Source organism: Cygnus atratus, chromosome 7 (genome assembly GCF_013377495.2).
Source record: "Cygnus atratus isolate AKBS03 ecotype Queensland, Australia chromosome 7, CAtr_DNAZoo_HiC_assembly, whole genome shotgun sequence".
Classification (NCBI taxonomy): domain Eukaryota; kingdom Metazoa; phylum Chordata; class Aves; order Anseriformes; family Anatidae; genus Cygnus; species Cygnus atratus.
In genome coordinates, this window is record NC_066368.1 from 13,526,005 (window position 1) to 13,552,224 (window position 26,220).

General features: G+C 50.1%; 1 protein-coding gene across 3 annotated transcripts in view; it reads left to right on the forward strand.

Moving 5' to 3' along the window:
• Nucleotides 1–22,247, forward strand: part of NT5C2 (5'-nucleotidase, cytosolic II) — a 58,691-nt gene extending 36,444 nt beyond the window's left edge. For all 3 annotated transcript variants that reach the window (XM_035547581.2, XM_050711798.1, XM_035547583.2), the window contains 15 exons: nucleotides 8,799–8,916; nucleotides 10,285–10,380; nucleotides 11,478–11,569; nucleotides 11,747–11,804; nucleotides 13,158–13,251; nucleotides 14,233–14,286; nucleotides 15,463–15,546; nucleotides 16,187–16,228; nucleotides 17,156–17,263; nucleotides 17,593–17,659; nucleotides 18,313–18,483; nucleotides 19,296–19,347; nucleotides 19,596–19,656; nucleotides 20,194–20,370; nucleotides 20,576–22,247. In XM_035547581.2, coding sequence (XP_035403474.1) covers nucleotides 8,799–8,916; nucleotides 10,285–10,380; nucleotides 11,478–11,569; nucleotides 11,747–11,804; nucleotides 13,158–13,251; nucleotides 14,233–14,286; nucleotides 15,463–15,546; nucleotides 16,187–16,228; nucleotides 17,156–17,263; nucleotides 17,593–17,659; nucleotides 18,313–18,483; nucleotides 19,296–19,347; nucleotides 19,596–19,656; nucleotides 20,194–20,370; nucleotides 20,576–20,827 — 1,526 coding nt within the window. In that variant the 3' untranslated portion in view covers nucleotides 20,828–22,247. The remainder of the gene's footprint in view (nucleotides 1–8,798; nucleotides 8,917–10,284; nucleotides 10,381–11,477; nucleotides 11,570–11,746; nucleotides 11,805–13,157; nucleotides 13,252–14,232; nucleotides 14,287–15,462; nucleotides 15,547–16,186; nucleotides 16,229–17,155; nucleotides 17,264–17,592; nucleotides 17,660–18,312; nucleotides 18,484–19,295; nucleotides 19,348–19,595; nucleotides 19,657–20,193; nucleotides 20,371–20,575) is intronic.
• Nucleotides 22,248–26,220: the final 3,973 nt, after the last annotated feature.

Consider the following 26,220-nt stretch of genomic DNA (forward strand, 5'->3'; position numbering starts at 1 on the left):
CCCTTATCTAGTAACCTTAATGCCACAATACAAGTGCTATTAAGTTGCAAATGCCCCTGTGATGAAGGGGATAGCTTGCTCTGTAGGAGGAAGGAAAGCAGAGAGGACAGCAGGATTTAACTCTGAGATGCATGTGTGCTGTTGCTTTGTGGATGCCTTCTTTTAGTGGACTGCAGAAAAGCTCATGTATGTGGCTTATTAACAGCATGGGCATTTGCACTGCATATATGCCCAGGTGCATGCTGTTAAACAAATCGGACGTGTAGCTTTTGAGGACCCCTCTCTAAAGTGCATGTGGTGAGACAGTGAACCTGGCAGAGCTGGGAGAGGATGGAAGACTTCTGACTTCATCACTCCTTCATCAACCACAAGTTTTCTTTCCTTCTGCTTTAAAAATCAAAAGTCCAAAGGGAAGTGACCAAGGTCATTAACAGAAACAATACGGAGAGAAATAACAAGCAAGATCTGTTTGGATGCTGATACACCTGAATAATGCCTTAGATAGAGAGTATGAATGGCTGCTGTGCCTTTAAGTCGTTTTATTTCTAGATGCTACCAAATTATGTTTCAATGCGAAGCCCAGACAACTATTTCTTCCCCGTTCAGGAAGTCTTTATTGAAGAAGTAAGCCCGTATTTTGGCACAGTGGTTTGTTTCCATGGAAATGGAGGGCGATTTCCATTACGGGATTATGACTCCCAGCGGCTGCATCTGAGAGAGGTAAATTCTGAAGGCCACTTGTTAAGCACAAAAAAGATTCTCTTGTGTCAGGGAAACTGTAAAACATCCCCATAAAAGAACAGGTGACTGTGTAGTCATCTTTAAAATATTATTCCAGAGCAAAGGAATGTTATGCCAACTATTAAAAGAGACAAACTGAACTTTCCTTGAAATGCAGAGTCCGTCTGAAATGCTTCTCTCAACATGCAAAATGTCACCTCAGTGCTGCTGTTGTTACCTCAAGCCATGCATTTTTATTCTGTACGAGAAATCTTTCCAACGTTAAGCTGTTTTGCCAGCCTCTGAGGCATATCCAAACAGCCCAAATCTTCATTACATCGAAGGCAAACAAAATGCAGCAGCATGGAGCTAAAAATATCTGGCATTTACCAATGAGAGCACTAATAAGCCTGCTTTGAAAAGAGTTAAAGCTGATGATACTTGGCAACACTTTTTTTTTTTAATATTAAACAAGTAGAAAGGCAGCACTAAAAACAACCTGAAGTGTACACATCCAGCAGTCCAGAGCCAAGCTGAGCATACAGTGCTGTGTCAGTCCTCAGAACAACACCACATCCAGCCTTTGCAGATCCTTTGGGCACGCAGAGTGGGAGCAGAGGAGCTGATACAGCTCCAGGTCCGAGGTTTTAGAGCCGAAGGCTGTGTGCACATGGGGATGTTTGCAGCAGCGTTAGAGGGAAGGAATTTTCCAGCGCTCCTAGGCTGCAGAGTGGGTGCTCGGCTGCTTTTTTGGGCACTGCTGCAGCTGGGGACTGCAGTCTTTGTTCTTCCATATAGGTGTGTGCTGGTTCCCTCCCAGAAACCAGTACCGGGCACTGTCAGGGAAGGGTGCTGGGGAGCCGCTGAAGCTCGAATGCACAGGATCCAAAATTTTCAGCCCTCTGATGATCGGTGATTCTTGCCTTGCTTCCTGTTATCGGATTCACTGTCAAAAACATCTGTGGCTGCAAGAGGCTCAGTGCAGAACTTGGCTGTTCATGCACGGCAGAGCAGCTCGTGTGTTAGCCGTATGAAAATACCCCAGGACACACCTGGAGGTTTTGTCAAGGCCTTGTTTGCTGATTGCCTCACATACAGAATTTCTAGTGAAATAGAAAAGGTGCATTAAGTAGTGAAGTGTGCTTAAAGCTCAGCTTTGTCCTGCTGACAGAACAGTTCTGCATTTGAAAAGGTTTCACTGGAAAAATGAAAATTATTGATCGGTGTGGCAGCAGTTTCCTCTCGGTTCAGACTGAAAAATTGACTGAACCCAAAGGAGCAAAACATACCGTTGCCACCCATTTTGTTTGTTCGGTGCTATGAAAACTCAAACAGAGGCTGAAATACTACAATTTTGTTTTGCATATTACAATGTGGTTTTATGTATGGTCTAGCAGTTAAAATCAAAAGTGAAGGTTGAAGAAGACCGGCGTCTATTCCTGGCTGTTTTTCAACTTGTTTTGACTTTAGACAGATCCCTTATGGTCACAGTTCAGCCAAGTCCATAAACAAAAGTGATTCACCATGTTCCTAACTTAAAACGTCTGAGTAGTCCCTTGGGGTTTCTCGCAGTTACAACCAGGCACGTTTACCGCTTTGTCAGTCTGTTTGCAGGCTCCGAGCTCCCAGGTCAGCCCAGCACAAACGTGAGCGACTCCACTGCCCCCAGCACAGCGAGACACAGAGCAGGCACATCTTCACACGCTGTGCTGGCAGAGGTGACCCGAAACCAGTGCTCTACACAGCCAAGGCTTTCTGCAGCAGTGTCTGTGCTTCCCTCTGCATTTGGTGAGGATGCTGTGAGGCGAAATGCCTGCATTTGCTGTGGCAGGAGTAATGCCGTGCGCTCAGACTTGGTGTTTCAGTGACAGCACCTGAGAACATCTACCCTGGTTAGAAGAGACCCCACAACACAGAAACTGATGAGCATAAATCCTGTTCTTTTCTAATTACGTATGAAAAATGGCATTGCTCTGTGATGGAGTATGAAGGTAATAGGTTCCCTGAAAGGGGTTTGGTATATAAATTAAGATCATTACCCGGTTACTTCTGGGGAGCCTCAGACCTCTGGGCCTACGTCCGGGACAGGCTTTCCTCCAACTGTGGCAGTACGTGAAATGTCTGCCCAACACTCATTAATCTGTTTAATTGGGATTGTTGCTTCAGTGGGGTTTACTTTCTAATGAAATCCCCTGTCCCAAACGCCCTTGGGACTGGTCGCTCACTGTTCCCTCAGGATTCGTGATCAGAAGCAGCAGGATGTCTGGTGCTTTGGTGAAGTAATCAGAGGTCTGGTGGTAGTGGCGAGGTGACTGTGCTGCAGACGTCCTGGCGGTCGCTGGCAGTAAGTGCCCAGCTTCAGGGCTGCATGCAGAGAAAAAGCTCACAGAGTGGAGAACTGTGGGAATAGATCTGTCCCGGTCCGGGACACCCATCCAAGATCCCCTTTGATAGACGTGGTGGGGCAGGATACGTAGATATTTGTACTGTTACAGGGGATGAGGGTATGGAAGGGGATCTCAATTTTCAAGGCTTTCACTAAGCACTTTTTGTCAGCACGACATTGATATAAATGTATTTCTAATGTGTACTTGCATTATTTATTTGTGATGCAATTCAGAATACGGATCAGCATTTCAAATCAGCAGCACTTTTTCAAATCAGCGGCTCTTTAAGCGAGGTGTGTGGAATTTCAGAAATGTGTTTGTACAAGCCTAATCACACACGTTGTCCCTGAGAAGTGCAGAAACCTGGCTGCTGCTGCCCACCTGGCCATGTAGGTCCTAACTGCCAGATTTGCATGCCTCGGTCCCTGGGGAATAAGCAGCAACTGAAACAACCTGTTTCTAGTTATTTCACTTTCAGTTCTTCAAGACTTAACACAAAGTAATTGGGCTGCGTTTCCTGTGCTTTGGAGACGAGGCTAAACCCTTCACGTTATCTGTCCACCTTTTGGCTTATCTATCTATCTTTGTGTGATCTCTGGATAACCCAGATAGCAGGTAAAATTTTTGAAGATTTGGCTGAAACAGCACAGAAGTGCAGGGGTTTCATACCTTTAGCACCTGCTTCTCTCCCATGATCCATGAGCAGCTTGTAAGAAGGGTCGAGGAGCCCTGGAAGAAACCATGTTACATCTTCAATGAGGAGCTGCCCTGCCTGAATTGGAAACCTGTGTGTGGGGAGGAGGAACAAGGAAAGAAATGGGCAGCCCTTGAAGGGCTTCCTCCTCCCCACAGCTTGAACAGAGCCATCAAACCCACTACAACCTTCCCCAGCTATGCATTTTAAAACAAATAGTCTTTAAATGCTTATTTTCAGAGAAGCCTTCCAGGAGGTCTGCATACTTCTGGGGGTCATTTTGTAACAGCTTTCCAACTCACTCAGCTTGCATTTAGCACAAATGTGATCTCAAAGGTATTTGCCGTGACTCTGTGCATCCCTGGAAGTTGCAGAATAGGTATTTTCTCCTTGCTGTGTGTGCTTGCAAACCAGTGCACTGCGATATGATGCAGCACCGTGTGCAGGATTGGTTCTGGTTCATCCCTCAGTGCTTTGCACACGAAAGCCCAGACTTTAGCTTAAGTGTTGAGGGACACGGTGGAAGTTAGATGTGCTGCACCAGACGGGCTCCGTGTTTGAGGCTTTTGCTGGAAGCGCCCTCAGATGTAGGGCAAAATCCTCTTCTCAAGTTCCCGGAGTAGCTCCTGACTCAGTCTCCTGAGTCTCCTGCGCTGACACGTGCAGGCATTGCGTGCCCTGAAACCAAGTGCAGGAGTAATCTGTCACCAACAGAGGGATGGACAATAATGGCAGAGCGCCAGGAAGAGCACAAGACCCTTTCTTGAGTCTTGATCTGTGTCTGAGAGAAACTCGAAGGGTTTGTGTCGCTTGGGCAATGCACGTGTAGCCTCTTCCTCCTAATTACCACTGAGCTGATGATCTAAGGCTGCTTTGTGGGTATGAGGACAGAATTTTGCCTGCAGGACGCATGATTACCAACTGTGCCTCCTCTATAAATCAGCTGTAAGTATATTTGGAATCGCTGCCAGGCCGACTTCCGAGCTTACCAGAGGACAGAGCTCCAGCAGATACCGTCCCGCATGGCACAGAGCTGTTGCAGTTTTAAAATCAGTCTGATTTTTTTCTTTAACAGGGGAGCCCAGTGTAACTCCGTCAAGACTGGAGTGACACTCTGAATCTGCATCTGCCTCATGTGAGTTCAAATCCTGGCAGCAGCATTTTGCATAAGCTGGAGCCTCTGTAGAGATTTTTGTTTTTTTTTTTTTTTCTCCTTTTCAGGAAGGCTATAAAATTGTTACTGTGTGTGTGTTGGCAGCACAGGTAAAACCAACCACAGAAGTGCATGAGAATTGCATACCTTACTGCACAACCCCTGCTCCTTCCAGCTCGGCTCCCCACCTAGCACGTACCGTGTCAGGGATGCCTGCACTCCTCACAGACTGAAGGCTTGCGACGCTCACTCCTGGGGTACTGCTTTTTAACTTTCAGTAGTGTAATTTAAAGGCAAGTGACAGTGGTAAGGGGAAGCTGAAGTGCTGTCAGCTGGCTTCTGGTTTTTAAAGACTCGGTTGTTTTCTTTCGAGCCTGGTTACGTAATCCACAAGCACGGGGTGCTGATTGCCCTGAGCCACTGAAGCATCTGTCTGTGCTGAAACACAGATTATTAAAATAACTTTTCCTTTGGAGCCAGGGACTTGGCACGGTGGCAGAGACACGGCTGTCAAGCAGTAGGAAAGCGAAAAAAAATTGGAGTGAGTTGCACCATGCGCTTCGATTTTGGTCTCTTCCCGTGTGCGCTGGGCCGAGGGAAGAGGCGAGGGCACGGTGCAGGGGGTGGCTGTGGGCTCGTGGCTCTGCCTGGTCCCCTTGTCCCAGAGGTGGGGGAGCTCAAAGCTGGGCTCTTCTCAGCTGGGGGGAAGAGCAGAGCACAGGAGGCACTGCACGGCACGTCTGAATCCATGCAGCACCACGTCCTACAGATATCTCCAGCTGTGGGCTCAGCAACCAGGGCTGGGGACGGGGTCTTCCAGGAAGCTTTGAACTACTTTTTTTTCATCATCCAACTGCAGAAGAAAACATTGCCCTGCCCTCTCTACTCTTTTTCTCCAACGATGCCTGAAAATGAGAGTGACCAGCCCCGAGCACAATATTAAAATACACTTTTCATCCAGGATAAACGATCTATTAATACATACAGCCGGGGCATCTTCCCCGACTGTGCTGCTGTCATTACAGCGGTGTTAGCCTGTTCCTGCTTGGTCTCGGGGAGGCAGATCGTTTGTTTGCCTGGAAGCTCATGTTACTGAAACAGGCCTTCGCAAAGCTGACGAGAAATGTCAGTGGGCTGTGGCTCGAACCAGCTGGGGCAGCATGTGCTGCGGGGTAGGTGCTGGCAAGGTGGGCTTGGTGAGCTCTCAGCCTGTTCCCAGCCGCGTGTCTAATTAAAGGAAAGTTTGTCTTGGGCAGTGAGTATCGTGGTAACTGGAGAACGTTTATTGCCCCTTTCCAGTCTCCAGGAGCCAGTGTCTCTGTTTAGTTTGTGCGACGAGGAGAAAGCTTTCGTTTTCCAGGTATTGTGGTGTGTGATAGGAAAACAGGGAGGGGACTGGAGGTATGAATGAGCTGGTGGCTTGGTTTTGTTCAAAGAGGAGTCGGGGAAACAGAATTTACAACTTGAGCGGCAAAGGAGAATAACTGCCTCCCCCAGACAGAAAAAATTCAGATTAACCATGCTGCAGTGCTGCCTCAACAGAGACCTGGGGTGATGAGGGCTGGGACGCATACCTGCTCAGCCTTTTCCCTACTGGTGTTTCGCCTTGTTTCTTTAGGCTCAGGAGAGTTGAAAAGAGGTTTGTAGTGATAAATCTAACACTGAGAGCGAAATACAGAAGGGAAGAAGTTGAGTGAGGGCGTTCTGTGAGCGTCCCCCACAGCTGTTCCTGGTGGAGCATTACCAGTGTGCCCAGGCTGGTTAACAGAAAGCCCCGTGGTTTCCCTGGAAAGGCGCTGCTGGAGCTGTTCACAAACCACTTCTGTTTGCCCAGAGGAGGTGCCAGCAGTGCACCCGGACGTTCTTTATGTCTGACAGCATCACCGTGGCTGGTGAGTTGAGAAAGGACAGGGTTTTTGGCAGAGATGCTTTGTTTGGGAGGGATGTTTTGTGGACAAATGGGTCAAAGTCTCAGGAAGCTGATGAGGAGTGCAGCGGCTGCATGGACAGGATGGAGAACCGGAGGCTGCTTCACATCTTGGGGAGCTTTGCAGTGCTCTCCCACCCTGAGAGCACGTGTGGATGGATGTGTTTATTACTGTTCTCCCTGGGAAGTGCCGTTACTGTCCTGCATCAAAGGAACTCATTTTTCCAGATGGTGCTCCAGTGTCACTCTCACAATGTTCATCACCTAACTGCCTTTTGCTCCCTCCAACTCCAGCTCACTCCCCAGGATTGCCTTGTCAGTCACTGCTTTCTTCTTTAGCTGTAGTTTTTGATTGCTTCTTCCTATCTATAGCTCAATCAACCCTTCCTTTCCTAAAGGACAGACAGGGCTACGTGCGCTGAATGTTGTATCATGTTATCGATGTTTGCCACTGGTATAATAATGCCTGAAGACCTTCATAACTGTTTGATTGCTTTTAGTTATCTGTTCAAGAAGATTACAGGTTTGCTTTTTACATTTTAACGGTGTTTCATTTAATGGGAAAAATTAGCTCTTAGAATTCTGGTGCTTTTTCGATTGTTAGAGCCCTCTCACGTGGTTACTGTGAACTGAGTCTTTTGACAGTCCCATTTCTTCTACAGTCCTTCCCTTTTTAGTATTTTTGTAGTATTTTACAGATCTGTTTTCTCCTCTCAGACTGAACTTCTGTATTCCACAGTATTTATACAGCGGTGGTTATCTGGGCAGTACAGACAATGAGTGTTATATATATATATATATATATATATATATATATCGTGATGCCCCCAGATGTGCTAGCTGTCCCGTGTCTTCTAAAGAGCTTTCTTACACAGTTCTGGATTTTACTCAGCTAAGTTTGAAACGCTCAAGTGTTGAGACAGCCGGGCCCATTGAACCCCCAGTAACCTTCCCTGAAGTCAAGGGCTGCATTTGACTTCGTTACATCTTAGGACCAAGTTAAGACAGCGGCATGCAGCAAATGTCAACACAGCCAGAGAAACACACTGATTTCCATCTGTCATAGAGACACTGATTTCCTTCTAAATGTTCATTTAATGATCCAATTAAGTAGTAATATTTCCAGTGCATGGGAAGGCCATTTGCAGGAGGAAGACGGCCCCGAAGACAGGAATGGCTTATTTGAACAAGTCCATTTGTTTTGCATTGTGTCACAGATGCAGCTCCTCTGAAATGTGGCAACAGTAAGCCTGCTTAAAAGAGTAGCATTTTGATGCACAAGGGTAATAGCTAACAGATTTTTACAGTACCATATGGTATTATTAACAAACAAATCGTATGTTAACTTGACAGCTCTACCTTCGAGCTGACTCGGTCTGCAGCAAACATAAATTCCCCCGAGATGAAATCTGGAGACAATACTAATCTTTGGGATCGTATCCAGAGCAGTAACAGTAGCACAGCAGCAATGAATTTCAGGCTTTCTCACCATGAATACGTGCGCTCCCAGGATTTATTGGTTTCTTCGCCAGCTTTGAGAAAGCACAGCAAAACAAAACCCGGGCCGAGCAGGTGGAAGAGGGAGGGAGCCTTTGTGCATCTGCATAACAGCACTGCAGGGAGAAGGGCTGCAGTGTGAGACCACTTCTCCTGATGCAGAGAGCTGCCACAGGCCGATGGGGGCTTCATCTGGTGCTCTGTGGGGCTGGTACCCCGCTGTGGCCCCGTTCAGCTGCAGTCCTGGAGCAGAGCGAATGCCTCTGCGGCTCCGGGCCCGACCAAGGCGGCCAAGGGCAGGAGCACCGAAGGGATGTGGAGGAGGGAGGAGGGCGAATGGGGACATTACTTATAACTGCCTTCTTGTTTAACCCCCTAGCTGTTTTCAAATTTTCTAACTGGAATCTCATCTTGGTACAGTGTATAAATCCCCTGAATACGAATCTCTTGGATTTGACCTGACCGTAGAAAGATTAGTTTCCATTGGATACCCTCATGAGCTGCTCAATTTTGTGTATGATCCTGCATTCCCTACCAGGTAAATGACTAACAGATACCAACCCAGCCTGCTCGAGGCCTTGAATATTTGTTCTGTAAAGTTCCTAGGTGACACGTGAGGCCAGGTTTTCCGAATTTTGCCTTTGGAGTCCTTGCCACTAAGGAGGACGAGGGCAGGGAACGAGGCCTGCTGAAGTCATGGTCCAAAAATAACCTTTCAAAGCAAAAACAGGGGAGACACAATGGGACCGGGAGCTAAGTCAAAGTCAAGGCCCGGGGAGAAAGAGCCGCTAATGTCCACGGGGCCGCTAGGAAGTCTCAGAACATTTTTTGTTAATGCTTTTAATTAATATGGTTTCCTCCGGTGTCGTCAAACCAGACACACCAGTGTCCCGGTGCATAAGACATCCTGAAAATTAAGCTGACTGTAAGCAGCAATAAAAGCGGGGCCAATCCAGTTCACGTGTCTAGATAATCAAATGCCGAAAGCAAAGTTAATGGTGCAAAGTTTTTGAGTTCTTGCATTTTGTCTTTTCATAGCAGAAGTAAAAAGGACATTGCTTGTTTTAAACAAGGCTTTTGATCTAAGCCTGTACCTTTAAGTCATTTCCACATGTGCCTTTGCTGGATTTTGCTTTCTTGGCTCCTTTGGAGCTTCCTTACAAAGGACTGGACCAGAGGCTTTGTGCCCCAGTTTGCAGCCTGGCAGCCTCCTTCCTTCCCTGCTCTCAGCCTAATTTACCCTGAGACTTGCTGTGTGCTCCCATGCCTGTAAGAACGTGATAGCCCTTCACAATCCTGGGATGAAGACACCGTTAAATCCACCCTCTTCATCCCAGGGAGGAGACAGAAGGGATGTCTCTGGGGGAAGGCCGCTTTCTCCAGGTGCAAACTACTAGCTAAGTGAGACAGAGTTTTGCTGGACTTGAAAAAATACCTGAAGCATTTTGTGCAGTATTTACATGCCCCATCTGGCTCTCTGTGTGACAGAGAGATGAAAAGGAGGGGAGAAATTCCCTTATCCCAGTTTTTTCTTCCTTGCAGCCCGGCAGGGCTGTCAGTGACCACAAACACAGGTGTCAGATTCGTGACCCTGCAGAAGAGGTCCGTGTCTTCCCTGGTAAATGCACAGCTAAGCCTCTGCTGGGTTAAATGTCTCCACTTTCAAGTCCACGGAGAGCAGATCAGCTCTACCTTTTAACCTGTCAGTGCAGGTCTGTGTTGTCGCGTACCTGCAGCAGGTAAAAGGTACAGCAAGCACCCCAGCTGCACAAAAACAGCAACTCTGGTCTGGTGCCCCACGCTAAGTAAGCAAGCTGCTCTAGAGCTGATTTGGGAAGAACTGCTATTGAAATGGTCACCGCTTAAAATGCTCGCTCCTTCATGTCTTTAATCACTTTCTTAACAGAGGCCTGGTGTTTGATACCCACTATGGAAACCTGCTGAAAGTTGATGCCTATGGAAACCTCCTGGTGTGTGCACATGGCTTTAATTTCCTCAGAGGGTGAGTGCTGACTCTTGGCTGTTCTTTTAGACTTCCTCTGCTCTTTTGTGTCACTGGTCCTCAGGGAACCCATTGTGTAAGGAGTTGAGAAGACTTTGGATGCTGTGCTGGTGTCTTACAGATCCGGGATTTACTGGGGTTGTGTTGGGGGTCCCAGACATTGAGGCCATTCAGCTCCACAGCCATTGCTAAGAAAGCTCGAGGGCCTGAGCTTGCTTAAGGAAGGAACGAGCTTACTCTACCCCTTTTTGTTTCTGACCTCAGTTAGTCACAAGTAAGGCACTGCGTGCCATTTCCTGCAACCTTCCCTGGCTGCCTGCATTCCTTGTGCCCCGGAGAAGGTGCTTTAGGAGGCAGAGGGGACCGCAGTGCTGCGTGCCTGATGTGTCCCAGCAAATCCCCTCCGATCCCTGCTGTGAGGGGGATGGATGCAAGGCAAGCACAGGCCAGCCCAGCTCAGGGGCCCCAAGGTGACAAGCCTTGTCATTGCAGCCCTGTCAGTCCCTGCAGCAGGAAGCCAAAATTTAGAAAAAAGCTCTTACATACACTCTCGAGTTCCTCCTTGAGTCATAGGAGATCTTCAGAAGCTCCAGAAATGAAGGAAACAAGAATAACTGAGTGACTTTAGTCATCGCCACCCTGCTGATTAATTGCAGAGGGCCCCAGGCAAGCCTCCCGCAGCGCAGCCCTGCGTTCCCCTGCGGAAAGCTGCTTGGGGGGTGCTAAACAACGCATAGAAAGTGGGAGAAAGTTTAAGATAAGCAAACTATGAAAGTGCAGATGATGTAAGGCATACCCATAGCCAGCAGCACGGGGCTTAAGGTCGAGTCGTGGACTCCCGACCACTCTGTTTCCCTGTGTGGGCTTGGCTCGTTTGCTGACTCAGCAGTGAGGGCTTTGTGCCCGGCTCTGCTGGAGCCAGCAACGCACGGTGGGTGCAGTTTTGTTCTCACACCACTAAGCACACATGGGAAAGCAGGGTGTTGATCAAAGCACAGCAGACTCCAGTTAATGGACCCTGCTATACACACATTGTAAAGGACAGCACATCATATCCTCTGTATTTTTTCATTCTTCTCCACCTTATCTATTCTCAGGCCTGAAACGCGGGAACAATACCCAAACAAATTTATCCAGAGGGATGACACAGACAGGTTTTACATTCTGAACACGTTGTTCAATCTACCAGGTGAGTCCCATGTGACTGTTTCTGTATCCTTGAAGCCAGCAAAGCTTTGCTAATGTCTTACTCAACTGTTTGGATTTTTTTTTTTTCAATATTTTTTTTCGTTCAGGCACAGGGCCCAGAGTTAGCTGGATACATGGTGTTACCCTTGTTTTAAAGTCTTGCTTTGTTTCTTTGCAGAGACCTACCTTTTGGCTTGCCTAGTGGATTTCTTTACTAACTGTGACCGGTACACTAGGTATGTGTCCCCTCTGCTTAGATGTGCTGAAAATACAGTAAGGTAGTTATTATAAAATGCAATACAGCACAACACAGATGCAACTGCTGTTAATATCAGTGGAGTCCTTTCAAGTAGTTTCAGTGGGGTTCAGGCCTCTTACTCTTTTGATATTAAGAGAATTTAGTGCCGATGAGATGCTCTGTGTGTACAGCAGAGACTGGTTACGAGGGTCTCCTTCACAGGGCATACCTGTGTCACTCTACTGCCAGACACCGGTATTTGGGGCAGCTCATAAGACCACATATCTATGTGATTACAGCCACCAGACAGCTCATTTTCAACCTGTGTCCTTTGGATCCATGTTTGAGCAGGTAACTGAAAGGCCAAATGTCATAATCGAGGATTTTGTTCAATCCAAAGCGAAATACTCAAACACAGTGTAGTTTAAAAGGCTGTTTGTACAACACAAGTATTTTCCTAGCTTTCAAATAAGTATGAGTGTAAACAAGCTGCAGTTTGAAGTGGCAAGTCTGAGTGCTGCTGTGCTTCTGACTCGTGGTAGGTGATCTTTGCATTTGGGTGACCGGAAGGTAAAGGTTGAATGCGATTTTACCTGGGAGCAGAAGAATTGCTTATACCAGCTGTCCATCAGGTGAAGTGTCCTATCTCAGGATAGGTATTGATTATATGTATATATATTATATTAATCATACAGTATATGACTGCTCTCATAATAAATACAACTGTTTAATCCTCCTTGATTCCTTCTGATGGAAACTCGCAGCCTCCATGGTGTCTTGTAGAGGAAATTTCTCATGTTAAACTCGGACTGTTTAACAAGCCAGCAGCTCCTCCACTCAGCACTATTACATTTAGTTGACTTCTGTGGCACACCCTTTTTTGCTGTTGGAAAGTGGGAGAAAAAGCAGCACTCTGCTTACTTTCTCTGTACCATTTGTCTTTTGTTAAACGCTGCAAACTGCACACTCCCAGTCTTTCAGTCTGTCAAAATGGAAATGGTTCGTGCACTTAATTATTCTTTTTTCTTCTTGTAATACTGTGGGAGTTGCTGTTGTAGAAAGCTGTAGTACTGCTGTGAAGTCGCAGGCCAGTACTTAGAAGCTCACATCCAAAAATTTTAAACAAGCATTATTGGGTAACATGCAGATCCTGTTAAAAACTCTGGTCGTACCCTCTTTCAAGTCTGAGCTGCAGTAAAGGAGTCGATAAGAAACCATTATGGTAAGATGAAAATGCAAGCTTCAAACAGCATTTTGAATCCTCTCTCTCCTTGGCATGTTCCTGGCTCTCACACCGCTTGTTTCTCACCTGCTCCAACTGGCAACTACAACCTCTCCTTTCTCCCCACAGCTGTGAAACAGGGTTTAAAGATGGAGACCTCTTCATGTCCTTCAGGAGTATGTTCCAAGATGTCAGAGATGCTGTTGACTGGGTTCATTACAAGGTGATTGCAAGAACCTGAGACATCTGTAGTCTTAAATGAGTCAGAGGAACTGGTTTGTAACTCTTCAGTTAAGATGTGTTAATCCAATTTTGGGCAAGAGCCCTGCTTTGCCACCTAGTGAGCAAATAATAAATAGCAGTTTTATGTGAGTAAGTCAAGATCCCTGGCACTGGAGGATATCTGTGCTGCCTTCCTATTCCTTTCATTGTGCCCAGATTCTGTTTCCTTGCTGTAATTTGTGGGTTTTAGAACGTGGTGCCATTAAGATTCTTGAACTTACAGCCCACAACTTGTATGTTGTAATTTTTCAAAATAGCAATTTTCCTGTAACTAGATTACATTGGTACTATCGTATGTTGTCTGAAAGGCACCTGCATTAAACAGAATTCATCAGAGTGGAATTCACCTTTTCAGCACACTTGTGCAGAAATTTAGAATATAGATTTTGGGAGCATTATCACCTCATTAAAGACCCGGTTTTGTTGTTCTTGCTCATTCAAGAGGTCTGTTGGGGTGGGATGGAGAGCCGTCACAGGAGAATTGTGCTCACAGTTGTACTTGTGGGGGTTGTTTTGAGTCATGCAGACGTCGGGAATCTATTCTTCTTTCCTTATGCAGTGTTGTGTGATACATGTTGGAGTTGGCCTTTGAGTAAAGCATTATGGTCAGTGGTGGAGACAGGTCGTTGACTGTCTTGTTTGGTATGGCAAATCTATTTTTTGTTTGTTTCTATTGTATTCCCTTCTGAAAGGGTTAAAATGCTGTTGAAGTGGATTATTTACCATGGTGAGGGAATCGATGGATCACAGAGTTTGTGATGGTCCCTGCTACTCAAAGCCTCTCATCTCTAGAGTCACTGGTTCAGATTCGCCCTGGTTTGTACTTTCACAGCATTTTGAAGTGTGAAAGTTGGCATTGCTTTGATGTCTCTTACATCATATGTTTCCGTCACCTCACTGGGCTCTGTTGTTTCTATTTCAGGGATCGCTCAAGGAAAAGACCCTTGAGAATCTGGAAAAGTACGTGGTGAAAGATGTAAGTGCGAAGTTCTTTTACTTGTGCTACGTGACACTCTGTACTGAGCGAGCAGGCAAGAAATAAATACGCTGATTTGCTTTACTAAGTCACAAAACAGATAACGTGGTGACTTCTATTGTAATAACCAACGACAAAGTGGAAAGTTCGGACGCAGCCTTTATTCTGAGCCAGTGATCCACGTGATTTCGTACTCACGCGCGCATTTTTACGTAAAATATAAAAGGCAGAGGAAACGTTATCTGGGACACAGGTGAATGTGCTGGCAAGGCTGCTGTTGTTTCTTTTGACGGTGAAAGCAGCTGTGTTCCCTGTCTGTGTTTTCTCTGCCTAGGCAATCCTCTGCTGCAGACCTCTTTTTAAAAAGTAACAGAGGAGCGTCTTTTAGACAGAAGGACTCCTTAGCCATCCAGCAAAAGCGTCACACACGTTTTATAATGAAGCTTTGAGGGAAAGATCCTGAAAGTCTCACCAGTGCCCAGTCTCTTGAAATTCCAAAACGTGTGCTCAGCACATCTAACTGAATGAGCTCCTGCGGTTCCCTTACTCTTGCCCTCTCTGCAGTGTGCAGGGCCCCTCTGGACCAGTTATGTTATAATTATTCTTTAGTTTAAATGATCTCTGTGGGCTCCTCCTGTGGTGGTAGAATACCACTTTGAAGCAGTTAACCTTGTTCCCAGTTACATGCCTGCAAAATTCTTACAAAACCGTCCTGTGAGGTAATCAGCCGCTCTGGAAACAGTCTGAGATTTATGATTCAATAAAAATAGCTCCAGGAATAAATTCTCCCTAATTTGAGGTCAGAATTACAATATACTTGTGGCTCGTGGGAGCTCAGATTTCACCTGCCTCTGGGCCCGTTTCAGGACAGGACTTGGAGCTGGAGGGGCGGCTGCAGAGTGCTGGCAGCAGCAGCAGCACGGGGTGCCTGGCACTGGCATGGCAAAGGCACCACAGCCCTGCCGAGCCATTTCCCCTTCCCTCCCTCCCCTGGGCTGTGCTCTGGAGGCATTATGTGGACCAGCAGCTTTCCTGGCTCTCTGGCCAGCGCAAAACATGTGGGCTTCAGTGCTTGTTGATTTGATTTGCCTTGTTTCGTCTGGTGGGATCGTAGCTGGGCGGTGTTTTGCCTGTGATGTATCTCTGTGTCTGACTGCTCTGCCCCCTGCCTTGCAGGGGAAGCTGCCTCTGCTGCTCAGCCGCATGAATGAAGTCGGAAAGGTGTTCCTGGTCACAAACAGCGACTACAAATATACAGATGTAAGTGCTACTTGAATTGGGGTACTGGGATATAATGGAAGAAACTAAAGCCAGCTATTCATTGTGTGGGTTTTGGGAGGACATCTTCTGGCGGGGAATTGGGTGCTTTCTGAGCTAGGATGGTCTGGTGGTGAATGCAGATTAGGTCTTGAGACTTGTCTTCTATAGCCCTGCTTCCGTTACTGACCTAGCATGGGCTTTAAAATGCAAGACTTCTTTTTCAAGCGAGACAGTTGTGAGTGCAGAGAGGTCACCTAACCCATGATCCTGGAGAGGTCCAAAGCCACTAAGGGAAGTCTGGTGTGCTGCTGGCATCAAGGGTGTTCCTTAGACTCCTGGCAAATGTCAGGATGCTGCAATGCTGCTAAACCAAAGAATTATGCCATTATAAAGTACTGCAAGATGCATCTGAAGCAATGTGCAGATTCCTGAGGCAAATACATTCCTTGAGTATAAAAACGTCTGTTTTAATTCCCTTCACTGTAAGGTCCATCCGCTCATTTTGTCACCAAACCTTATGCTGGCTTTCCTGCAAATCCTGAAAACAAAGTTCTGTAGCCTGAAAAGCTAAAAACAGAGAAGCGTGTTTTTATAAACTGCATAAAACCACATCTTTGAATATTTTCTTTCTGTCTTTCAGAAAATTATGACCTACTTGTTTGACTTTCCACATGGACCAAAGGTATGTGATTTCTGGACCGCTGTTCCAATAGGAATTGATGTGCCTAATTATCTGTGTAGCTGGAAAGCTTTTTAATCCTGCTTCATCAGCTGCATGGGATTAGTTGCTTTAATCTGGTTAAAATACGCTTGCTGTTTAGTGTCCTATCTGAATAGGATCAAAGCAAATACAATATGACAGAGAAAAGAGGCATCATCGGGTCTCAAACAATAATCTGCGTTAATGATAACATTATTTTAGTGTTAACACATTTTAACTGTGGCATTTTACAGCCAGATTTCTTACTGACCTTGCACAATGTTTTAGAGGTTGTTAAAAAAAATCGTGATGGAAAGGAGTTTTATGAAACAGCAGAAACATTTCAGGCCTAATTGTGCCTCAGCTATAGTAGTTCCAAAAGTACGTCTTGCTTTACCTGGTTTTCTAAGGTAATACTCAGCCCTGCAACTTTTGGAGAGAGGCTTATGAGCTGAAGTTCTACTGCTTTCTCAACATCTCACTGGGACAACATCTCATACTCAAAAGATGTATTTCTGCACTGTGCTTTGAAGATAGAAGACTAAGGGAAAAATTTTCAGAACATGGAAAATCACAACTGATAGCTGCAAAAGCTCCTTGCTGTGGTCTTGATATCAGAAGGAGAGGAAGCATGGAGCAAAAAAGGCTCATGAATGCCCAGTGTCATTTCTCACACCATGGCCTCAGTCTTCACTGCTAGCTGGGCTGCGCTGGGTTTGCTACAAAAGGGGAGTGCTTTAGGGGATGGCAGCCCAGTGTCCTGCCACAGAGGCACAAATGAGGGGAATCAGAGCATTTGATGGACCAGCAGTGTAATAAGATTGTGGCTGGGGGCAGTGATGCTCCAGTTAAATTCCCTGTGGTTGTTTATGTTGTGCATGATTCTGAGTTTTGTTTTTGCCTTTGCAGCCTGGGAGTGCCCACCGGCCGTGGCAGTCCTACTTTGACCTGATCCTGGTGGATGCCCGAAAACCCCTCTTCTTTGGGGAGGGCACCGTGTTGCGGCAGGTGGACACGGTGAGCACCACACGGAGGGTACCTCTGTGGCTGGAAGGGCTCGTGTGGGGTCTCTGTGGGAACGGGCTGGACTTGCCCTAGAAATGCTGGGCCAGCATCTTTTCTTCGTAATTCCCAAGCAACCCCATCACCTAGGACAGAGCAGGGCTTGAGGCTTTGCTGCTTTCCCTAATGTACTGCAGGTGTCAGTAGGGAACAAACGTGGAAAACCACCACTGGGCTGCCTGGGAGTGAGAAAGAGAGGGAGAAACAGAGAGTGAAGAAATGGTAGGACACAAAAGATCCAGAGCACCAGCTGTTCCTTACTAAGGCAGTATCTCCTTCCCCAGGTGACCGGGAAGCTGAAGATTGGTACCTACACTGGCCCACTGCAGCATGGCATCGTGTACTCTGGAGGTGAGGCAAAAACACTTCTTGCCCTGTGAAATGGCTCTGATGTGCCCTAGTGGCCTTCATCCACTCACGCTGGGTGCTGTGCCAGGCATTAAGCAAGGCTGTGCTTCCCAAAACACATTGTGCCGTGTGCCTTTTGTGCACTGCACCAGAAACTCTCTATCACCACTGCTCCACAAAGCAGAGAAGAAGTGGACCCGTTCCTCTAATGTCCTTTTCTTCCTTGCCTGGGAGGGTCTGGGAAATGCCACTGCAGGGCTTGTAGTGGGGAGAGCTGCAGCTGGCCCAGTGCAGCATACCCAGCTGTCCTTACTGTGCTGCCATCAGGCAGCTCCTGGAGCCAGAGAAGGGCAGCAGATGGATGCTCAGGGCTGTCCGTGATGCCCAGGGCTCCATCGCTGTCACACAGGGTGGGAGGCAGCATGTGTATCTGCTGCTGTATATCCCTGCAAGGGCAAAACTGCCCTGGGTGAACTCCCGTGTGGGTGGGCAGGGTGCCCTGTGCTGCCAGGGCCAAGCAGGGTGTTACAGTTACAGCAGTGGAGGTTTCTGGAAGGAAAATGGACTGGGTGCATCCCTAACCCTGGCCCTCTGAAATGAGCCACGCATCTTTGTCTGGCTCCCTGTTCTGAGTCACCCTGTTTTTCATCTCTCAGGCTCCTCAGACACAGTCTGTGACCTGCTGGGGGCCAAAGGGAAGGATATCTTGTACATCGGAGACCACATCTTTGGGGACATCCTCAAATCCAAGAAGCGCCAGGGCTGGAGGACCTTCCTGGTGATCCCCGAGCTGGCACAGGAGCTGCACGTCTGGACTGACAAAAGCGGTCAGCAGCCGGGCAGGGGAGCGCAGGGGAGAGATCACCCCAGCTCGCCGCCTCTCTCCCTCACCCGTCTGTCCCCTCGGCCTTCTCCCGGGGGTGGGGTGTTGGTGGCAGGAGCTGGGCAGCTCCCTGTGAGCTGCCGGCAGGGTCCCAGGCCTTTCCCATGCTCCATCCCAGGCCTCTTGCCCATCAGCAGCCAAGCCTTGGCTGGGGGAGAAGCTGCTGCTGGGCGGGGTTGAGCTTTCCTCATCCATAACCCAGCTCCCAAACCTCCACTCCCTGTGTCCATGCTGAGCTGTGGCTTCTCCCGTTAAACATATCTGACAAGACACCCAGGTTATTGTCCCTGCAATGCCTGAGCCGTGACTGCTCCCCCATCTGCAGGGAATCCCTGCTCACCAGCTGCTTCCTTCTCCTTCCTCCTGCTTTCTTTGCTGCCAAAGCACCCTGTGCTTCCCATCCTCCAGCACTGCTGCTTTTCTCCCGGGTTTGCCCGTTGGTGTGTAAGTAGGTCTGGGGGTTGTGCAGGTTGCCCTGTGGCTAGTTGGAAGGTTTCTGTGAGGGCTGTGAATGTTCAACCTCAGAAACGAAAGCAGCAACCAGAATCCAAGCTCAAAGCTCTGCCGGTGGCACAGAGCACGACTGAACCCTCTCCCTGCACGGTGGCTCTGACATGCCACGGTCCTTGATGGAGCACCCGCCACAGCCGTGCCAGGGGAGCGGGCAGGATGGTGGGTGTGCTTGCAGCCCTTCAAATAATTCAATTTCAGCGATTTAAACTTACCTTTTTCCCCTTTCTTTTCCGGATTATCCAGCCCTTTTTGAAGAGCTGCAGAGCCTGGACATTTTCTTGGCCGAGTTATACAAGTGAGTGCTCGAACACTGGCAACTTTCCTGCTGCCTCTCCCAGCCTAGCGACAGCTAAGGAGCGGCTGTGACAAACCCTTGGGGTTGGGTTGGCGGCGCTGCTGCCGGGGCTTTGGCTCAGGCCTGGGTTCCTCCGTGAGACCAACCTTCCCCTCCAGACCAGCCTCCCTCCCCCGAGCCCCCATCCCACAACATCTGGTTCTGAAAGGCTTTTCACACCGTGTATTTACCTTCTCGCCTGTAACTAGGCATCTGGACAGTAGCAGCAATGAACGCCCTGACATCAGCTCCATCCAGAGACGCATTAAGGTACCAACCATAAAAATCCCTTTTCATCCTTTTGGATCCTAAAAGGGCTTGACAACACGACCCACTGCTCAGCCCTGAAATGCTTTGCTCTGCCTTCGGGTGGGCACGGCAGGCTTGGCAAAGCCATTCTGTCTGTGGACGCAAACGGAGGAGCTTCCCAGCTCACTGGTGTCACTGGCACTCCTGAAAGGCAGCCTGGTCTGGAACATGGTCTCCTTCCTCATGTACGTAGCACCAGCTGACGGTGCTCGGTGCCACAGAGCAGGGTGAAGAGAAAAACAGGCTTGGAGGGGCCGTAGCCTCTGGTCCAGCCAGCCCTGCGTACGGGGTCACAGCCGGGGGCCGGGGCTGGTTCTGATTCCGCATCTGCCTCCCCCTCTGTTAGCTGGGGCCGTGCTCTTAGGCCTCGGGATGAGAGCACAGAAAGCCTCGCTGGAGATCCTTGCAGATCTCACCTAGGCCTCAGTGTTGCTGTGGCTGGGTCGGCTCTGCGCTGCTGCGTGCCCGCCCGGGATCTAACCTGCCCTTTGCTCGTAGAAAGTGACCCACGACATGGACATGTGCTACGGGATGATGGGCAGCCTCTTCCGCAGCGGCTCCCGGCAGACGTTGTTTGCCAGCCAGGTGATGCGCTACGCCGACCTCTACGCAGCCTCCTTCATCAACCTCCTCTACTACCCCTTCAGCTACCTCTTCAGAGCCGCGCACGTCCTGGTGAGTGGCAGAGCCGGGGCATCCCCGCGGTGCCTGCATCGTGTGCGTGGCTTCCACGAGCCAGCGGCAGCAGGAAGGCTCCTGGAGGGCTGGGTGGCGTTTGATGGGCCAGCGGGGCATGTCCTGGGGTTTGCTCTCTGCCTGTCTTCAGGGAGATGCCCTGGGACAGGGACGCCCCTTACCATCTCCTCTCCTACGTGTTTAGATGCCACACGAGTCCACGGTAGAGCACACGCACGTTGACATCAACGAGAAGGAGTCGCCGATGGCCACGCGCAATCGCACCTCAGTGGATTTTAAAGATTCCGACTACAAGCGGCATCAACTGACCCGCTCCATCAGTGAGATCAAACCGCCCAACCTCTTCCCCCAGGCACCTCAGGAAATCACACACTGCCACGATGAAGATGACGACGAGGAAGAGGAGGAGGAGGAGGAAGAGGAGGAAGAGGAATAAGAAGGAAAAAGCAAAGCATCTCTGAAGACAAACCATGACTCTAGCAGTGATCAGGAGCAGAGTCCTATGTGGGGGCCCTTGGGGTGATGGGTTTGGGGGGGTGTGATTCTTGCAAAAGGCACATTTTGAAAGTGTCCGGAAACTTTTAACAAATTAACACTAATCAGGAGGAGACCCTTGTTTTCAGTTTTGCAGACGGTTCAAAAAGCCGAAGGATTCTGCCCGGGTGGTGCATTCAGATCGGACTGCCTGCCCGTGCTGTAATGCTGCTCCCATTACCTTTGGGGATGCTGCATGTTTTTCCCTTTCCCATGACGTGTTCCATTTGATTTTCATTTGAACGGTGTCCTGTAAACGGTTTTCGCCATTTGTTACATTCACTGTGAAGGAGGAAGGGATGTGCTGGGCCCTGCAGGAGGCAAAACGATCCAAATCCTCCTGCCCGTGGGGTTGCTGCCCTTACCTCTCTTCTTCTGTGTTACAACCACCACCCTCCTGCTGGCCACGGCGCTGCTGTGGCTTCCAGCTCTGCGTTCACCCTCTGCTTGGTGTGAGTTTCTCCATGTAAGTGGTTCGATTCCTCCGTCCGTCACAGCGGTGGGATTCCGGCTCTTACTTGCACAGCTGCAGCTGTACACATTTTGGCTTGTAGGCGCCTGTTATCCCCTCCCCGTGTTTCAGAGCTTTCTTTCATCATTGGCATGTGATGCATGACTTCCAGCGCGTTTCTCCAGCAGCTGAGCCGCACGCCGTGTTCTCAACTCGTTCTGTAGTTTCACCAGTAAATATTAACCCAGCAGCTCGAAGCTCCCGCTTTAGCGTTACGTTAGCTTGTTTTCCTCACTGCCTGTTACTGACCTTCCTGTCTGCTCAGCTTTAAGAAAGCGAAGCATCCCAAAGACAAAACCAGCCACCATCTGGAGCGAAAGGGCCTGTTTTCCAGGGTGCTGCGGGCCGCGCGTGCCTGCCCTAAACCAGGAGCGAGCACACGCCGCAGGGCCAGCCCCGCGGTGCGAGCCGGGACGCTCCCGTCCTGCAGGCAGCTGCCTTTGCCTTTGACCTGGCACGGAGCACGCAGAAGCTCACCGCAGGGAGCCGTGAGCCAGCCCGGGGACGGTGCGGGGACAGGGCACGGCCGGGCAGCAGCGCCCGGTGGCTTCCCTCCGTGTCCTGGGTGCAGCCTCCCTTGCTCCAGCCTGTGTCGTTCGCGTCTGAAGGGATTACAGCGGGGGCCCTCTTGTAACGAATTCGACTGTTGTTTCAGTACCATAAATGCATTTAATCTTTTTCTTTTTTCTTTTTTTTTTTTTTTCCATTTTAAAGTACCTTAGGAGAAAATAAACAAAATACACACCGCCATCTGAGCAGGAAATGCTGCTGCTGAAGTGGCAGTTTTCAAGTCAATAAATCTTGATGTTTCTAAGAAGCGTTGGGCGCTTTGTGGCGCGCCGAGGGCTGTGCGGGAGGTGGCAGGGAGAGCCAGGAGGGGCTGCGGGGAGGGGAGGAAAAAAAAAAAAAAAAAAAACTCCCCGGGAAGTGGCAGCGGGTCTGGCTGCAAGGGTTGGTTTGGTCCCCAGCTTGCAGGCAGGCAGGAAGGAAGGGGGGGGGGATGAGGTTAGTGTTACCCCCATCAGCTGCGCAGGGGTGGGTGGGAGGTCCTGCAGACCTGATTAAACACAGAGAAAAACCTGGGGAAAATCAGTGCTGGCACAGCAGGGGCACCAGCTGGGCACCAGCACAGAGCCAAGGGCTGCTGGTACCCCCTATGGGGACAGCGCTGGGGTCTGCACGCCGCTGCCCTCAGCCCGCTCCTGTAACCCAGGCATCGGGGCCATGAGAAGGGAATGCGGTACCCAGGGCCCAACCAGAAAAGCAGCGACGTGGCCACAGAGAATGGCCAACAGTTAAGAGCCAGTAATACTTCGGTGATTGCTAAAAGCCCCAAACCTGGCACTGGATGCCCGGCCCCTTGCTTTTGGGGGCTGAATTGTAGTGACCAGCCTCAGCTGGGCCAACTCAGCCACCTGGCCCGGCTGCAGGAGGGGTCTGCAGGAGCCATTCCCCAGCCCTTTGGCTAAAGGCCATGCTGGGATTTGCTAAGTTTAACCGTCCTTTCGCCAAGTATAGCCGCCTGAATTTTTCAAGCTCTAGCTCAGCAGCTGGGAAGCTGCGGGAAGGGCGGTGCGGGGAGCTCCGCGCATTCCTCCTGCCTCCACGGTCCCACAAATAGCTCGCTGCCCGGCTCCCAGAGAGGACTCTGCGAGGTGGCAGCAATGGAAAAATATTTGACCCGCGCTCTCTGGTGGGAAAGCAGCGGGCAGAGCCCAACAGATGCCAGGGCACCGCTCCCTGCCCAGCCTTACACCGCTCTGCTCGTCCTGCGATGGCCACAGCAAGAAAACACCAAGAGAGGTGCAGGACGGCCGCGCTGCTCAGCACAACACCCAGCTCACTGCTCCAGTGGCTGCCATCCCATGGCACAGACACTGTCCCCAGCCACGTCCCTCACCGCTGACCCCGGGGTCCATGCAGTGCCCGGCCAGAACGCGCTCTGCGGACAGACGGACAGCACTCACGCGTCCCGAGAAACAAATGTGATGTGTGGCGAGCAGGGTGTAAAGAAGGGCTGTTTATTAGTGGAAGAAGAAGGCCATTGCCCTCAAGGGAGCACTTCAGGAAGGACGTCAGCTCCTGGCCAGCACCGAGGCCCCCCCCCCCCCCCGCCCCAGCTGCAGGAGTCACAGGCCCAGCCCCACCGGCGCAAGGAGCAAGACCTGGCTCTGCGGGGAACGGGATCCGGCCTCGCCGTGGCTCTCGACATCTGCAGAGGAGGTTAAAGGCTGCCCAAGTGCCAACAGCGGCTCGTGGTCTGCGGAGAGCTGGGTCCAGGACCATCGGCATCAGCCCCACCACCCGCGTGCTGAAAGCCGTCCCTTTGAAAGGAGGGGGGAAGCGTGGAGGAGGGAAAAATGCATAAACCGGAATGTCCAACAGAAAAAAAAAAATCATTTATCTAAAAAGAATAGAAATAAACAAAATGCTTTTAAACAAAAATCACAAAATATACAAATAAATCTGGTACAAAATAAATAGGAAAGCTTGGAAATCTACAACAAAATTTGAATAATTATAAAATCCGTTTGTATGACAATCAGCATATGAAACGTACACACGTCATTCATGATCTCAGGTGTGCTTACTCAGGTTTATGTACACAGAAGGAAATACTGCAGTCGGAACACTACAACTCCGGAAACCCGACGTCATGTACAATATGATACAATTGGCAGAGACCAGTGGTGATGGGCGACGGACACGGGGCAGAGACCTCGGGAAGGACAGCGGGGGGGGCCAGACAGCCACGAGAACGCAGCGCCGCGGGTGAGCGCAAAGCTGTGAGCAGAGGGAGAAACAACGGGCGAGCAAATGGAGCCAGGAGGAGCTGCACAGCCCAGCCTCAGGTTTTTGGGAAGGCCCTGATGCAGGAGAGAGGTTTGGTTTCGGAGCCCACCGGGTGCAGAGAACCAGCTGTTCACAGCTTCCCGGTGACCCAGGGACGTGCTCTTGAGTATCTGGGGTTTTCAGATTCAGTGGATTTGGCATCCAGGTGTCTGCCCGGTGATTCGGTTTCTGAGCTTTGATCTCCAGCTGTGCGTGCTGCAAAAAACACGCGCGAGAGGCTCCGAGGACCCCAGCAGGGCTGGTAACCCACGCTGTGCTTGGGAGCTCTGCGAACACAAAGGGGTCAGACCTCTGCGGCTGCTGGGGTCCCGGTGGGTTTCCACTCTCCCAGTTTCACCCAGTCTGCAAGGGAGGCGAATCCTTGAGCAGTGCCTCCTACCCTCCTTGGTAGCTTCACTAGGCTGGGGAACGAAGGCAGGGCTGCCGCAGCATCGCCAGCTCCTGACCGGCTGCGCCTCCTCCTCTCGCCCTCCTGCAAACTCACCCACAGCACAGCGGCCCAGGTGAGAGCAGCGGTGCAGAAAGCTGCTTTGCCCAATGCAAGGCAGCAGGCTGCAGGAGGACAGAAGGTCAAAACCCACCGGCTGAACCGGGGCTTGAGAGCGGGAATTGCGCCAGGGCTGACCCAGGCACGGCCGGCCTGACGCTGCTGCGCACAGAGATGCTCACTGAGAGCCCCACCACGTGCCCACGCTGATCTTTGGGAGAAACCAGAAGGTTTCCTTCAGTATTGGCACTTCCAACTAAAGGCCTATGGTCCAGGCTACTCATCTGACACCTAGAAGTTTCTCACTTGAATTTGGAAGGATTTGGTACAGCGGTGATTCCCAGAGGTTAACGTCTTCCTTTCATAAAGCTCTGTGGCCTCCAGACAGCCAAAATGTGACGCTGGACTGCTCCACCAAGCCCTAACGCTGGGACAAGCCCTTCCTCCCCAACAAACCTTGTTCCTCAGCCAACTCCCATCCTGCCTCCAGGAGGAGAAAAGACAAAAAAGCCGAGCCACCTCTTGAGCATGGAGCCGCCTGCAGCCTTTGCCCATCTCAGGCACTTGCCTGGCTCCGAGAGCGAAACCTGAAGCCAGGCTCTACAACGAGCAGTGTCTGCACCTCTCGATCAGATGCAGCCAGAAGCCTTTGGTACCTTATTTCTGAGGTGCAGAACCATTTTGGTCTGACCTGAGGATAACGAGAACGCCGTCACTTTGACAGTTTGGCACTACCGACCTGTGAAACCTCCTCCACCACCTGTACTGTGCCACGGGATGGAGGCAGCTTTCCAGCACCCCCTTCCCTTCCCTTCTCTTCCCTTCCCTCAGCTCGGCGCTGGGACAACCTGGCAGCTCAGGCTTTCTCCTGGGGAATGCAGCAGCCTCCCCAGGTCAGCATCCAGCCCCTAACAGAACAGCAAGAAGGCAAAACCAGACTGAAAAGCTACACCGTACCGCTTGGCACCTGCATCAACAGCATCCCCTCGCTCAGACGCAGCCTCGAGGACGTGGCTGTGAAACTACAGGCAGAGGAACACAACCAGCGTGAAGCCAGGCTCCGGGACTACAGCAAGACACCGAGCAGGACTGTGTGGGGCTCTGTGGGAAACCATGGACGCGTCCAATTCCCCTGTGCCGTGGAGCCATGGGAACGAGGCCACAGAGACCTCAGCAATGAGACCTGCACCCATCAGACCAGCTGTAAGAGAGGAGGGCAGGGGTGGGGGCACCTTCCCAGCCCAGCCCGCAGTGCAGAGCTCCTCCCCGCTGCTGGCCAGGGCAGGATGAAGGCCGTTCTCTCCTCTGTGCCGTGAAAAGATGCCTGGTTTCGGTCACGCTCGTTCAGCTTGTCATTCCAGTGCTGAGACAGAACAACCCTCGGTATCCAGGGGCCGGGCACTTCTTTGGGTCTATTTAGAGCCCCCCGGTGTGAAGCCAGGGC